Raw genomic sequence first — 14,977 nt, 5'->3', positions numbered from 1 at the left:
AGGGGATCACATATTTCAAATAAGAACCCACTTAGAAAAGATGCCGACAAAAATTTCTTTAAAAATGAATGAAGAAAAATCTTGTATAATCCTTTGAAAACAGTACTTCAAGAAATTAATACATAAAAATAAATTAAGTAAACCAGAGAGATGAAATATGAAGCATTAAAATGTATCATTAGAAACCAGATCAATAAAACTAGGTTAGAAATTTAATTAAATATAATGAAGTAGAAGAGAATTCCTACATCATTTGTTGCTGAGAGAGGACAGCCTCGTTTGTTTTTTTCAACTTTAATATCTCTTTCTCTACCCCAAATCTGAAACATTATTATTTAATATTGTTCAGATCAATGTTAGAAGACATATGCATTAGCTTTCTATTGCTTTAGCAGCAGAGTGTCACAAACTTAGTAGCATAAAACATAGATGCGTTATCCTACAGTTCTGTAAATCAGAAGTCTGACAGGAATCTCTCTGGGTGAGATCAAGGTGTAGTCAAGGCTGCATTCTTTTCTGGAGGCTCCAGGGGAGGAAGCGTTTCCAGCTTTTAGAGGCCACCCCCGCACTTGGGCTCACAGCTCCCTTCCTCAGTCTCCACAGCCAGCGAAGGATGGAATCCTTCGAATGGCTCATCTCTCTGACCTTTTGTCACCACATCCTTTTCAGACTGAAGCTGAGAAAGATTTTTTGCCTTAAGGACTCATGTGATTAGATCAGGGCCATCAGGATAATTTCCTTCTTTTAAGGTGAGCTGATTAGCACCTTGATTCCATCTGCAACCTTAATTTCCTTTTGCCATGTACATAACATATTCCCTGGTTCCAGTGATTAGGACATAGACATCTTTGAGAGGCCATTTTCTGCCCACCACACATGAAATAGGAATAGAAAGTAGAACTTCTTAAGAAGCTGGGATAGAATTATTAATCTTTTTAGGTAATAATATGATCATCTAGAAAATCTAAGGACGTTTGTAAATACTAATGAAATTAATAATTGAATAATGCGGTCAAACACTAACTTAATACAAATGTGAAAATATATATGAATTTGGGGCACCTGGGTAGCTCAGTCAGTTAAACATCTGCCTTCAGCTAGGATCCAGTCATGATCCTGGGGTTTCTGGGATCCAGCACTGAGTGGGTCTCTCTGCTCAGCAGGCAGTCTGCTTCTCCCTCTTCCCCTGCCCCTCCCCTAGATCATGCTCACTCTCTCTCACTCTCTCTCTAGATCTCAAATACATAAATAAAATTTAAAAAAAAAGAAAAACTATATGATTGTAAAACACTGAACATTGTTGATATTATGGCCTAATAGGAGCATGAGGACTATGATAATATATTTTTTGTACTTTCCAAATTTTCTATCGTGTATTTTCTTCATTAAAGAAAAATAATACATTTTGCATTTAAAATAGTAAAAATATTATATACATATCTTTAAAAAAAGAACTTTGCTGAGAAACAACATAATATTTGGAAAAGAGAAGATGCATACTAAGTCTTGAGAAAGCAAATTCAAAGATCTCAGAATTAATTTAGAAATTTAATGTCATTTTTTGATAGTTAAAATGGGGAACATTTCTAACATAATTTTCTTTTGGAATTGAACCAATTTTTAACAAAATGTACTTGGTAGAATAATTTAGACTGTTTTGAAAAAGCAATAGAACATGGGGACGGATTTTCCCACCGGATGTAAAATGTATTTTGAAGTTATAGTGCATAAAGCTGAAATATAAGTGTATACAAACAAATTATGGAATGATATAGCAATGTCAGAAATAGGCCATACCTGGAACATACATCTAAATCAAATATATACAGCATGCGACCTGTTTGAAGAGTGAAGGCAAATAATGTTCATATTGGGTGTTTGCCGAGGAGATCCAAGGCTTTCTAGAGAAGAGAAACCCCAGAGTTACTTCAACTTGTTAAAAAATTAAATCAAACACTAGATGGAAATTTATTCCTTCTTAGCCGAACTGTCAAGACTGTTAGAAAAGTTATGTCTCCATTAATGAAAATTTTTATTATTTATTATTGAAAGTTGTCGGTTTGGGATGAAGTCATGAAACCTCAGATATTTATTTAATTATGTCTCAAAGGATTTTGATCTTTTTAAAAGGCATTTTTTCTTACAAATTACATACCACCAAAAAAAAAAAAAAAAAATCCTAGCTTTTGGGAAATCTTATTTCCAAACTGTAAGCCAAGTCTCCAAGAAAAATCATTAAAACTTTCCAAATTCTACTTGATTTCTGTTAAAGCTCAACCAGCCAAAGTCTACCAAGCTCAAACCTGTACTTTCATAAAATCATGTTTATTGACTTGCAAGCAAGAAAGCACTTTCCAGAAGAACTGTGGATGGCAGTCTTCAGAGCAAGGTGGGTGGGTGATGGGGATGGCACTGTCCTTTGAAAGGCTTGGTTTCCTGCTGAAGGATTCTGAGGAAGCTCTAAGGGAAAGGAAACCAGTTCTGGGTTGGATGCTGTTTTTGAAGCAGGATTAGGAGAAGCAGGGATTACTAGGGACTGGGTACTGTCATGAGGTGAGGGTGGTACAGCAACGGGGTATCCCCAGTAATAGATGGGTGGGGATAGCAAAGCAGGGCCTAGGGCCTCATTGGTAACAAAGCAGTGGTTGCACAAAGAGGAGGTCATGATAGCAGTTTATAGGGGCTGCATGACCTTGGAGAAAACGTTTCCTGTTCTTTGCAGTTGGCTTTATCTGTGTCTGTCCTCCCAGCCTGATTCACAGCAACAGTGCTTTTTTATGTTTCAATCCAAGCTGATTTTTAGTCTTTCAGTTCCAGACAGATTTTACTCTTTCACATCTACAGACCCAATTCTAATTTAATTCTCCTGTTTGTTATATAGCTCCTAAAAGTAGCTATATCTGTTGATAACCAACTTCGGTTAGACAATCCAACAGAAAACTAGTGTGAATTTATGCAGTTGTTATTCAAAATTATGCTATAAAGACATGGATTGATGACAAGAAAATTCAGTGTAAGAATGTTTTAGATTTGGATTTGATTTTTCAATATAAAGGAGATGAGTTTCAATATAAAGAGAACATGAAACATTGGAGGCGAATTCTAACAGTAGATCCAATGTGCAGCCAGTATTTGCAGGAGTTGGAGCTGGGCCATGGGTAGGAGTGGGAGAGGAGGAACCCCCAAAAAGGTGAAGAACTGAGCACTTAATATCATGTCCTTCTTGCACTACCTCGTTTACACAGCTGCTTGTTGGAGTAACACTGATTTTTCTATCAGCACTGTCCCAATGCTTCCTACTGGTTTTCCTTCTCTTAGCCTTAAGGAGCTCTGGAAACGGGGCACTCCTAGTAAGTAACAGGCTCAGAGGAAGCAAGTCATTCTCCAGTTTTGTCCTGCCTTCCTCTCTCCCATCCTTCCACTTTGGCCTCCCCCTCCCAGCCCTCCACCCCTCCCTCTTCCCTGCTCCAAGCTACATTCCTACTTACTCTCCCCTGTCCCCCTTCCCACGGGGAAAGAGTGGAAAATAAATACATGCAAAGAAATATCAAGGGTGATTTTAAGTCAGTGGACAAGCATCTGATGGCAGCTGCTGAAATGAGAACTCGGGCAATGGAGAACTGCATGTTTCAAGTGTGGGCAAAGAGGTTAGATAAAGTTCACATAAAACTCCTAGGGAGGTGTGCTATGGTGAGCGCTGTGAATTGTGTAAGACTGTTGAATCATAGACCTGTACCTCTGAAACAAATAATACATTATATGTTAAAAAAAAAAAAAGAAGATAGCAGGAAGGGAAAAATGAAGGGGGGGAAATCGGAGGGGGAGACGAACCATGAAAGACTATGGACTCTGAGAAACTAACTGAGGGCTCTAGAGGGGAGGGGGTGAGAGGATGGGTTAGCCTGGTGATGGGTATTAAAGAGGGCACGTATTGCATGGAACACTGGGTATTATATGCAAACAATTAATCATGGAACACTACATCAAAAACTAATGATGTAATGTATGGTGATTGTCAACGTCTAGTGCGTTGGGGTCCCTGGGTAAGGGTCGCGAAATCACCGGGACACAGGGGATGCAGAGCAAAGGCAGCACTTGCAACTGCATACTGCCGTTTATTTCTTGACATCTTTTATGCTCTTTACAATCAAAATATATTGTTACTGATTAACAATGTAAGCATTAAGATATCCCGATACTTCTTTACGCAAAAGAGGACAAAATCAAAAGAGGACAAAATCAAATTCGGTTGCACCGGAATAATTACATATCTTAAGTAAATCTCATTCTCTGATCAGTTCTTATGCAAAGGTACCTTATGACCCATTCCCCGAAACTACATAAAATCAAACCCTATGCAGGAATGCTGAGATCAGACAACACCCCGCATATACATTTGAAGCAGGATGTTATCTGATCATCACATCCCCGCACACGAAGCCACTCTCCTCGGTGGGCGTCACAAGGAACAATGTGCCCAAGATTACTCAAAACATCATGAGCCATTTCTCAGCTGACCGGATGCCTGAGGCATAGGCACACAACAAGGCGAGGGAGACTTTTCCCCCTCTCAGGCCTGGGCGTTCCCGACCTTACCCTGCGTGCGCCACAGCACACAAACAATTCCGGCCACAGAGGGCTCACATGCCTATGTTGGCCTCAATTCCTTCTTTTTTCTTTTGTTTAGAAAGAAACGCCCACCAAAGGGTGGCAATAGACTTCCGGGAAGGTCGAACAAAACATACATACATGCACAGAAAACAGCATATAACAAAAATTAATGAAATTCCGATTCCTCCAGCGGTATGCCCTAAGCTCTGAATAATTCCCTTCGGGTTTAGTCCTTCAAATTGCTTCAAAAACGACTGAGCCAATGTAGCAGCATCCTCATTCTCAAAGGGTTTTCCAAATATCTCCTGAATATTAGTATGCAAATTATTAATCATATCTGTCACCGATGAATTGCCCTCTAAATATTTCTGGATAATACTCCAATCATGTTGAGATTCATTATATCTTAAATTAGTAATACAAAAGGATGTGGAATTCCAATCACAACGCAACCAAATTTGTCTTTCAATTGTTAAAACCTTCTTCCCTAACCAACTAACAGTTTGTCTAAGAACATCTATCTGCGTTTGCAAACGAGTATCAATCATAGTTTGGGAAAGCCAAAGATCCCGTGAATCACGGTGCCAATTTTCTACAAAATGTTTAGTTTGCAAAGATGTATGTAACGCAATTCCAGAAACAGTGGCTAATGTGGTTACCGTAATTAAACTTAGAATGACCGCTACAACAATACCAATCAATCGTTTAGTTCGTTTTAAAACTTTCCTGAAAAATTCCAATACCAGAGCATCCACTGGATTTTGAGCCCATAGACGTTCTAAATTTACCGGAAGCCAAATATGAGAGCGTTGTTGCAAAATCATAAGAGAATATCCTGGTTTAAATTCTATAGAACTATTAATACAAGAATACAATCGACATTTAATACAGCTAATTCCATCATTAAAACTAAAATTTCCTATCAAAATTAGATATGGTAAAGGTACACATGCGGTTACATTAATTTCTTTAAAAATGGTGAAATTATAAGCCGACGCAGTCTTTGCTGTGCCGGAAAAGGTTCCATTATAAAGTCTGACAGTCTTAAGCGCAGCTGCAACTTTCCATAAGTGTGTTTGAATATGATCTGGAAATTTTTGATGTGATATGCGAGGGTCTGCGATGCCGCCATCTCCCCAAGCCATCAATCGATGATTTACTACAGATTCATTCCATCGGTTCCGTGGGGGCATCCTATAAGACAAGGATAAATTACAGCGCAAGACATCCCACTCTGAACAATTTTGTAAAAATTGACCATATGGTCCCCACATAAGCAGATCCTTATAATATTTTGCAAACCTACCAACACATTCCTGCCATTTAAATGGCTTATAAGCCATTCCAATATAAGTAAAATCAGGACAAGCAGGGAACGAGGGAAATTCATCAAAGGTGACATTTCCCCAGGTCATATTAAGAGACCATGCTTCAAGCCTCTGTAATTGAGTGCGAGAGGAATTAACCATTGGTCCAGGTAAAATCCAATTCTGCCAATTCATATTTACACATGGCGAGGGACCCAAGCAAATATATGGACCATCCCCTCTATGCAGGAAATTAAAAAAGGTACCGTCATCCTGATTAAGATAAGTCAGATTCTTCCAAGGAGGCGAAAGTATCATCGGGGAGGTATAAATGGGAATATTTGCACTTCCCCAAGGTGCAGGTTCCATCATAGGTGGGTTAGGTATATAAGCCCAATAACTTACATTAGTCGCCTCAATAGGAGGGGATGACATAGTAAGCAAAGCGCACATGGCCAAGAACAAATGCTCAGGTGTACAAGGCTTCCTTGTTTGCTTCAAGATTTTTTGTCCCTCCCCAGCAAGCTTTTTAATATGCCCCCAAGTGGGTAAAGCAAGAGGCGGAGGCCGCCAATGATGACGCCTATCCAAATGTAAGTGAGCCATAGCTTGCAGGAGAGATTCATCAGCTTGTAACAACGATTCATGCACTCTCGGGGCCTTCATGCGTCGCCTGACAGCCGTCCGAATTGGTTCGTGACCGGATCCACCTTGCCGGGAGCCAGGAACAGGTTTGTCCATCTTCTGTGGAAACATAAGCATAACCTTTCCCTCTATAAAGCAACACTCCTGGCTGCCATTCTGCATCTGCAGCGGGCTTAAACCATATATGTTCATTCAAGGGAAGAGGAGCCGTCTCTCCCTCTATGAATTGTTTTTCTGCTCTCGAGAGAATATCTCCCTGCGGAAGATTCAAGAAATTCAATGTAAACAATACTTGTGACAAAATGGAACGTGCATTAGATTGAGTAAATGATAATATATGATCTGTTTTTCTCCTTTTTAATTTTTTAATTTGCAATTTTAAAGTATTGTGTGCACGCTCCACAATGGCCTGTCCTTGGGGATTATATTCAATGCCTGTTTTATGCATTATACCATATTGCAAACAGAAAGCTTGAAATTTTTTACTTTTATATGCTGGCCCATTATCTGTCTTGATATTGGAAGGTAAACCCATCACAGCAAACGTTTCTAATAAATGAGTAATAACATGTTGTGCAGTTTCACCCATTTGTGCTGTGGCCCATATAAATTGAGAATAAGTATCTATTACAACATGTACATAAGATAAGCGACCAAATTGTGCCACATGAGTAACATCCATTTGCCAAAGTTCGTTGGCATAAGTTCCTCGAGGATTAACCCCAGCTTTTACAGCACGTAAGTGTAAAGGTCTGCAAATAGGACACTGTTTTATAATTTGTTTTGCTTGACGATAAGGAATTTTATATTGAACATGTAATCTACCAGCATTGGTATGCAATAAATTATGTTCCTCGTCTGCAGATGCAAATGACACCAAAGCGTCTACTTGAGCATTGCCATAAGCCAAGGAACCAGGAAGATTAGTATGAGAGCGAATATGAGTTACATAAATACGAGTATTACGATTTCTTAACAAAGTTTGTAAGAGTAAAAATAAACTAAGTAGGTTGGACTTATTAGAACATACCACGGCAGTATATACATTTTTAACGACCCCAACAGCATATGCTGAATCAGCAAGAATATTCACAGCCGAGGGAAAATCTTTTAATACTTGGGCGATGGCAAATAATTCATTTTGTTGGACTGAATTAAAATCTGTATTTTGAACCCAATACCTTTTAGTTGTCCAATATGCACTTTTAGTTTTTGACCCATCTGTAAACAGAGTGGGTGCATTAACCAAAGGTTGTTCACTAATTATATCCTGAATAATAAATTCTTGTTTACGAAAACAATCCCATAATTTTCCTTTAGGAAAACGGTAATTAATTTGTCCCACATACCCTGCAAGGGCAATCTGTAATTCCTCTATATTCCGTAACAAAAATGAAAATTGATCTTTAGAAAGAGGAATAATTATATCCATAATATCACATCCGGTCATAATTATAGCTCTATCTTGAGCCTGTTCTATCAAATATGCAATCTGAATACCATAAGGAGTGATATTTTTTGAAAAATGATGTCTAGTATAAATCCATTCAGCAGGCAACTCTTTTTGTCCAATAATAGCTGTGGGATATTGCCATGTATTTAAAATATACATTGTCAAGGGTAAAGAAGGATCAATGCGAGTAAGAAAAGCGGATTTAATTTTTTCTTCCACAAATTGTAATTCCTTTTCTGCTTCCGCAGTAAGCTGTCGGGGACTATGAATATCAGAATTTCCTTGTAATGTATCAAATAAATTATGTAATTGATAAGTAGGGATACCTAAAGATGGCCGTAACCAATTAATATCTCCTAATAATTTTTGAAAATCATTCAAAGTCTTCAAATTATCCCTTCGTATAGCTATTTTTTGTGGTCTAACAGTATTTCTTTCTATCACATATCCTAAATAATTTATAATACTTCCTTTTTGAATTTTTTCTGGAGCAATTACCAATCCAAAAGGAATAAAATACTCTGGCAATAATTTTAAGATTTCTTCTAACTCATTTTGATGGGGGCTAGCAAACAAAATATCATCCATATAATGAGCTATATACACCTGAGGCCACTTTTGACGCACGGGACGCAAGGCAGCGTCAACATAAAGTTGACACATCGTAGGGGAATTCATCATGCCTTGAGGCAAAACCTTCCATTGAAACCTTTGGTGAGGTCCCTGCCTATTTATAGAAGGAAGTGAAAAGGCAAAACGCTTCCTATCATCTTTATGTACAGGGATAGTGAAAAAACAATCCTGTAGATCAATTACCATTGTATGCCAATCCCTCGGCAAGGCAGCCGGTGAAGGTACCCCAGGCTGGAGAGCCCCCATGGGGAACATGGAGTTATTAACTCCACGTAAATCTGTAAGTAAACGCCATTTACCTGAAGTTTTCTTTATGACAAAAATTGGAGAGTTCCACGGAGAAGTGGAATGTTCAATATGTTGTTTTTGTAATTGCTCTCTTACCAATTGGTGTGCAGCAGCCAATTTTTCCTTAGTTAATGGCCATTGTTCAATCCACAAGGGATCTTCGGATTTCCATAATATTTTAATAGGTTCCATCTATAATCAAAATTCCAGGTGAGCTCCCCACTGTTCTAAAACATCACGGCCTAAAATATTTAAAGGAACATCTAAAATATATGGTTTTAACACGGCCAGTTGCCCATCCTGGGAGGTAAATGTTACAAATTGAGTGGCTAAGCCAATACTTCGGACAGGTGCCTTGCCAACTCCTTTTATCTGACAAGGAATCTCATTATAGGGGATATTTTCAGGCCAATCAACAGTTTTGATAATAGTGATATCTGACCCTGTATCCAACAAGACAGTAATATCTTTCGTATTCAATTTAACTGTCATCAAGGGCTGCATACGAGTTATTTGTGTAGCCCAAAAAACACATTTTTGATCCGTACTGCCAAACCCTCCATGCCTGACAGCGGTAGTCTGACCTATGGGGAGATAGGGTAATAACAATAACTGGGCAATTCGTTCTCCTGCTTCAAAGGACACATCAACTAGGGAAGACATAAGAACTTGAATTTCTCCTCTGTAATCAGCATCAATTATACCTAAGTGAACAGTCACTCCTTTTGATGTCAAACAAGAGCGACCTGTTAATAGAGCAAAAGTGCCAATTGGTAAGGGTCCATAAATTCCAGTAGGAATTTTCTGAGGTCTATCCCCTCCTTTTAAAGTAAATGGCCTTATGGCTGGTATGTCCACTGCGGCACTGTGTTGGGTAGCTGGGCTAAGGGAGAATATGGTTGGTTTCCCCTGTTCATTTGTCCTGGGCCCGGGGTAGGGCCCGAAATCGAGTTTCCCTGCGGCTTTTCTGCAAAACTTGTATTTAATTTAGTGCGACATTCTCGAGCCCAATGTTTTCCCTTCTTACATCGTGGACAAATTCCAGGTCCGCGCCCTTTGTCAGGTTTCTTTTCTTTACAGTTCCTTTTCAAATGCCCTAATTGACCGCAACCAAAACATTTCATGTTCTCGAGTTGCTTAGATTGCAAGGAATGCCAGGTAGTGGCCATTGTTTCAGCAAACAGCTGCATCTTTCTACTCTCTGATGTAACATCCTTACAGGCCTTCATGAAAGCATTAATATCTCCTGTATCTTTAATAGGCAATATAATTCTCTTACAATCCTCATTAGCATTTTCATATGCCAGCAGTTTTAACAGCTGCTGTCTAGCTTCTTCCCCTATGACAGTTCTCTCCAAGGTTAATTTTAATCGTGATAAGAACTCGACATAAGGCTCGTTAGTCTTTTGAATAACCTTAGTCCAAGATCCATAATGTTCTCCTTTTGGGTGAATACGATCCCAAGCTTCTAAACTAATTTCCCGTAATTGATCATGGATTTCTTCAGGGGTAATAACTTGAGCAGCAATATCAGAATATTGACCTATTCCCGCCAACATTTGATAAGTTATAGCCTGGACCCGAGGATTGTTACTTAAAGCGTTCTGATGAGCCTGATCCATACAGAGCTCGGAGAACCACATCTGCCATTGCAGATATTCAGGCTCCTTTAAGAGAGCTCTACAAAGGACTCTCCAATAATGTCGAGCTATACCTAGAAGTAGCTCTTTGACATAATGTGATTGCGGTCCATATAAAGTCACTGCCTTTTTCAAGCGACCAATATCATCTATTGAAATACCTTCATAATATGGTGCTTGTGCTACTCCCTGGACCGGGGGAGGCCTAATAACCGGAAAGGCAAAGATAGGTCTGTCATCCTCACTCTCATCGTCATTATCCTTTAACGCATCAAGCTCAGCTAAAGCAGCAGAAAGAAAAGGATTTTTGGGAGAAAAGGCTAGCGCGGGCGGCAAAGGCGGAGCGGAAGGCCTTTTCTTAGATTCCCCCGCCATGGTCATGACCCGCTGAAAAACCTTCCATAAGTGCTCGGTCTCGGGATCCGACGTTACTTTCAGTTTCGATTCATCGCTATCGCACTCATTAGGTTCGCGAGGCAGTGCAAGCTTAAAGGCATCCTTTTCTATTGCCTTTTTCTCATCTGTATCAAGGGGAAGGTCCTGTATCGAAGGAGCCACTTCCTTCTGAAAATTCTCAACCGTGCGATCATCCTCCATTGCTCTTAACACTGTAAATATAATCGACCAGATGGACCAAAATCGTACAGGAATCTTTTCCCCCTGCCTCATGGCCTTTTCTACATTATGGCGGACCCGCCGCCAATTATCCACCTCCAGGGAGCCCTCCTCGGGAAACCAAGGATTCCAGTCTCGAACCACTTTCAAACACATCTCAATATCAGTAGAAGCGACAGTAATGCCATAGACAGCAAGTGAATGCTTCAGCATTCGAACATAAGGAGTAGAGGTTTCTTGTCCCATGACCCTGTATTGTATTAAATTACTCACCCTTCCTGAACGTCCTTCAGGGTCCCTGTTCGGGCGCCAATTGTCAACGTCTAGTGCGTTGGGGTCCCTGGGTAAGGGTCGCGAAATCACCGGGACACAGGGGATGCAGAGCAAAGGCAGCACTTGCAACTGCATACTGCCGTTTATTTCTTGACATCTTTTATGCTCTTTACAATCAAAATATATTGTTACTGATTAACAATGTAAGCATTAAGATATCCCGATACTTCTTTACGCAAGAGAGGACAAAATCAAATTCGGTTGCACCGGAATAATTACATATCTTAAGTAAATCTCATTCTCTGATCAGTTCTTATGCAAAGGTACCTTATGACCCATTCCCCGAAACTACATAAAATCAAACCCTATGCAGGAATGCTGAGATCAGACAACACCCCGCATATACATTTGAAGCAGGATGTTATCTGATCATCACATCCCCGCACACGAAGCCACTCTCCTCGGTGGGCGTCACAAGGAACAATGTGCCCAAGATTACTCAAAACATCATGAGCCATTTCTCAGCTGACCGGATGCCTGAGGCATAGGCACACAACAAGGCGAGGGAGACTTTTCCCCCTCTCAGGCCTGGGCGTTCCCGACCTTACCCTGCGTGCGCCACAGCACACAAACAATTCCGGCCACAGAGGGCTCACATGCCTATGTTGGCCTCAGGTGATTAACATAACATAAAAACAAAAAAAACAAAAAAAACTCCTAGGGAGGGAAAGGCATTTGCCCAGAAGAGGAGTATGGAGAATGAGTGAAACAATCTCTAAATATGCCTAAACTGAAACTGAGGGGCAGAAAATTGGGATGGGAAAGAATGGACTCATTCTATTGACAAGGAATCTTAGTAAATGAAAAGGGAAAGAACTAGAATTACCCTCTAGGAAATACAGGCTCTCTGGGAGATCAGCATTTTGAAAGCGTAGCTTGATAGACAAATGATCTTAGAATGTGATCTACACAACAGAAAACAGAATGGAAGAGGCAGGGGAGGGAAAACAATGACAATCTGAGTGTATAGTCCTCATAATGTTTTGTTTTTTAGTATTTGTGGAGTTTCTGGTGGTTTGATGGTGAGGAGAAAAATGAAAGTTGAATTAAATCAGTGATGAGAGATGTGAGCATGTCTTTGTTAGACATTATAAACATTTGTGATTTCTGGTTGTAACTGAAAGGGAAATCCATACTTTGCAAAATAAACATTTTTCAACATTTTTTTCTGTCAGGGGAAGGGGAAAGAAAAAACTAGGACTGACTAACTGAATGGTAAAAATACTTGCCTCAGCACCTGTTGCAGCACGAATTTAGAGAATTTGCTTTTTCAAGTTTGCATGAACAGAGTTGGAAAATGATGTTAAAGAAATAAGAATGGGGTTCCTGGGTGGCTCAGTTGGTTAAGCGACTGCCTTCGGCTCAGGTCATGATCCTGGGGTCCCTGGATCGAGTCCCTCATCGGGCTCCCTGCTCGGCAGGGAGTCTCCTTCTCCCTCTGACCCTCCCCCCCCCATGTGCTCGCTCTCTCTCATTCTCTCTCTCTCAAATAAATAAATAAAATCTTAAAAAAAAAAAAGAAAGAAGAATGTTGTTAGCTAATTTGTGACTTATGTGTGTATAGATAAAATATGGAATCCAAGAAGAAAGTAAAGCTAAAACATTCTAGTTCAATTTACCCTATCTTCAAGATATTTTTCTTTAACATCAAAAGAATGTAACTAAAATCCATGAATTATAGAGAAAAATGTTAAGACTTATAAAAGAAAATTTTTAAAAAAATACTTGAAATAGTCATCAAAATAGTCATGAAGAAATGTTACTTATCTGCCATAAAGTACAAATGTCTACCCTAAGCAGAGAGAAAAAACACTTAGTTAAACTTTTGACATATATGAGAAAACATTTTTTAGATATTTAAAAATTAAAGACAAACAACCTGATATTTGAAAAAGTGATTGACAAGAGTTAGTCTGTAGGAGATTAGGCATATAAATTTGCTGGTATTGAATCACATTTGACTCATGAAAATCAATTTCATGTGATTCAAATTAGCAGGTGATTTATAAGTATTTATTGAGTGCATATAGAATAATATGCAATTTTGCCTTTAAGGAGGAAAGTTTCCACTGATCTTTATAAACACTCACCCAAAGTTAATCATAAAAGTAAAGTAATATAGCATTGACTAATTTCACAAATGTTGAGGGCAAACAGAATAGAGGAGTAACCATGGTAGGAACTAAATGGAACACAATTTTTCCTGATGGCTTTGGAACACGTTTTCCCTCGTGTACTATTTTCACAAATAATGATGAAACCCTTGGATATTTATAGAACATTTTACAATTTTTCCTGGTCTCTTATGAGGTTAACTTCTTTACCAGTATGTAATTTCTGATATGGAATTTAAATATTGTTGATCACTTGGAAAACACATTTCTGAAAAATTATTTTGAGAATAAAGTCATTTTGTGTATAAATATCTGAAATGAGCAGTTATAATGGCATCTCAGGGGAAGTTTGAGATCTTTTTCTCCAGAGCAGCCAAACAGCTTTTCAGCAGCATGTCCCAGGGGCTATACTGAGGAGCTGAAATTTCCCTGGAGAACATAATAAGGATAAAGACTGAATTTTTATTTTGGCTTAGAAAGTGACAAAAGTTCCTTCTGGAGTTTTAAGAATTCAACTTACATTAAAAGTCAGCCATTTCTGCCCTAACCAATGCTTAGGTTGCTAAGGGGAATGTAAGTATGTTTCAGCAGAAAGAAGACATTTGTAAATAAGGCAAAATTAAAAAAAAAACCTATTTTCCCTCCCCCCAAATTTTCATTGTCATCACAAATACCCGGGATGTCTTTCTTTTCTTTTCCTATAAAATAGTTTATTTTCTCTGTTTTCACTGGCTTCATATCATTAAATATACTGCAATGTGACTCTTTTTCCCTCATTTTTACTTTCCAAATTCCATTCTGTCTCAAAAGTTGGCAATAAATAGAAGAAAGTGGGCCAAATTTATCATTCACAAATAATCACAGTGATAAAATTCATTTTTTATTTGAATTGTACTTGGGAGTTTTTCCAACACTTAGCTGTATGATTGTCTCATTTCACAAAATCCTTTGAGGTGTGTATGGCACTTGATCCCACATCCTTTTGACCTGTGAGGAAACCGAGGCACGTATTGGTTAGTGACGAGCTCAAAATGGAGAGCAATGTCATGATGAGTAGTTTTTATGGTGCCTAGTCTCAAATTCTGAACCACAGGCTACCCCATGATGCTCCTGTGCTTGGGGCCCCTGTGGTAGGGGTTTAGCTAGAAATTCTGGGCCCTTCATTAATAAATCTGAAAAGAACCTCTTTACCCGGCAAGTTCAGGGGCCATGGGACTGACAGGATGAGAAGCTACAATTGAGGCATGGTTGACTCTGGCTCTTCTCCCCACAGCCTTCCTGCAGACCAGAGAAACACAAGTCATTGATCGTCAATCCACTAAAAGATTGATTTTGAGC

At 39.1% G+C, this 14,977-nt stretch overlaps 1 protein-coding gene across 2 annotated transcripts; it reads right to left on the bottom strand.

Annotated features, from left to right (window-relative positions):
- Window positions 1–4,272: 4,272 nt before the first annotated feature.
- LOC144381073 (endogenous retrovirus group K member 13-1 Env polyprotein-like) lies at window positions 4,273–12,041 on the bottom strand. 2 transcript variants are annotated; one of them, XM_078066706.1, is made up of 3 exons: window positions 11,466–12,041; window positions 6,324–6,662; window positions 5,674–5,805 (listed from the first exon to the last, which is right to left on the bottom strand). In XM_078066706.1, exons 1-3 carry the CDS (start codon window positions 11,598–11,600, stop codon window positions 5,779–5,781), a joined length of 501 nt encoding a protein of 166 aa, XP_077922832.1. In that variant the 5' UTR covers window positions 11,601–12,041; the 3' UTR covers window positions 5,674–5,778. The 2 variants fall into 2 exon arrangements, with proteins under 2 accessions (XP_077922831.1, XP_077922832.1); XM_078066705.1 differs by having other exon boundaries at window positions 4,273–6,662; window positions 11,466–12,003.
- Window positions 12,042–14,977: the final 2,936 nt, after the last annotated feature.

This window comes from Halichoerus grypus, chromosome 2 (assembly GCF_964656455.1).
Source record: "Halichoerus grypus chromosome 2, mHalGry1.hap1.1, whole genome shotgun sequence".
Taxonomy (NCBI): domain Eukaryota; kingdom Metazoa; phylum Chordata; class Mammalia; order Carnivora; family Phocidae; genus Halichoerus; species Halichoerus grypus.
Note: the sequence above shows the minus strand (reverse complement) of the source record. Positions and strands in the feature narration are given on the sequence as shown.

Coding starts and splice junctions, on each gene's coding strand:
- LOC144381073 (XM_078066705.1), bottom strand. CDS start 11,600: ATGCAGTTGCAAGTGCTGCCTTTGCTCTGCATCCCCTGTGTCCCGGTG. Junction 6,663..11,465: donor CTGAAGGACGTTCAGGAAGG/GTGAGTAATTTA, acceptor ATGTTTCCACAG/AAGATGGACAAACCTGTTCC.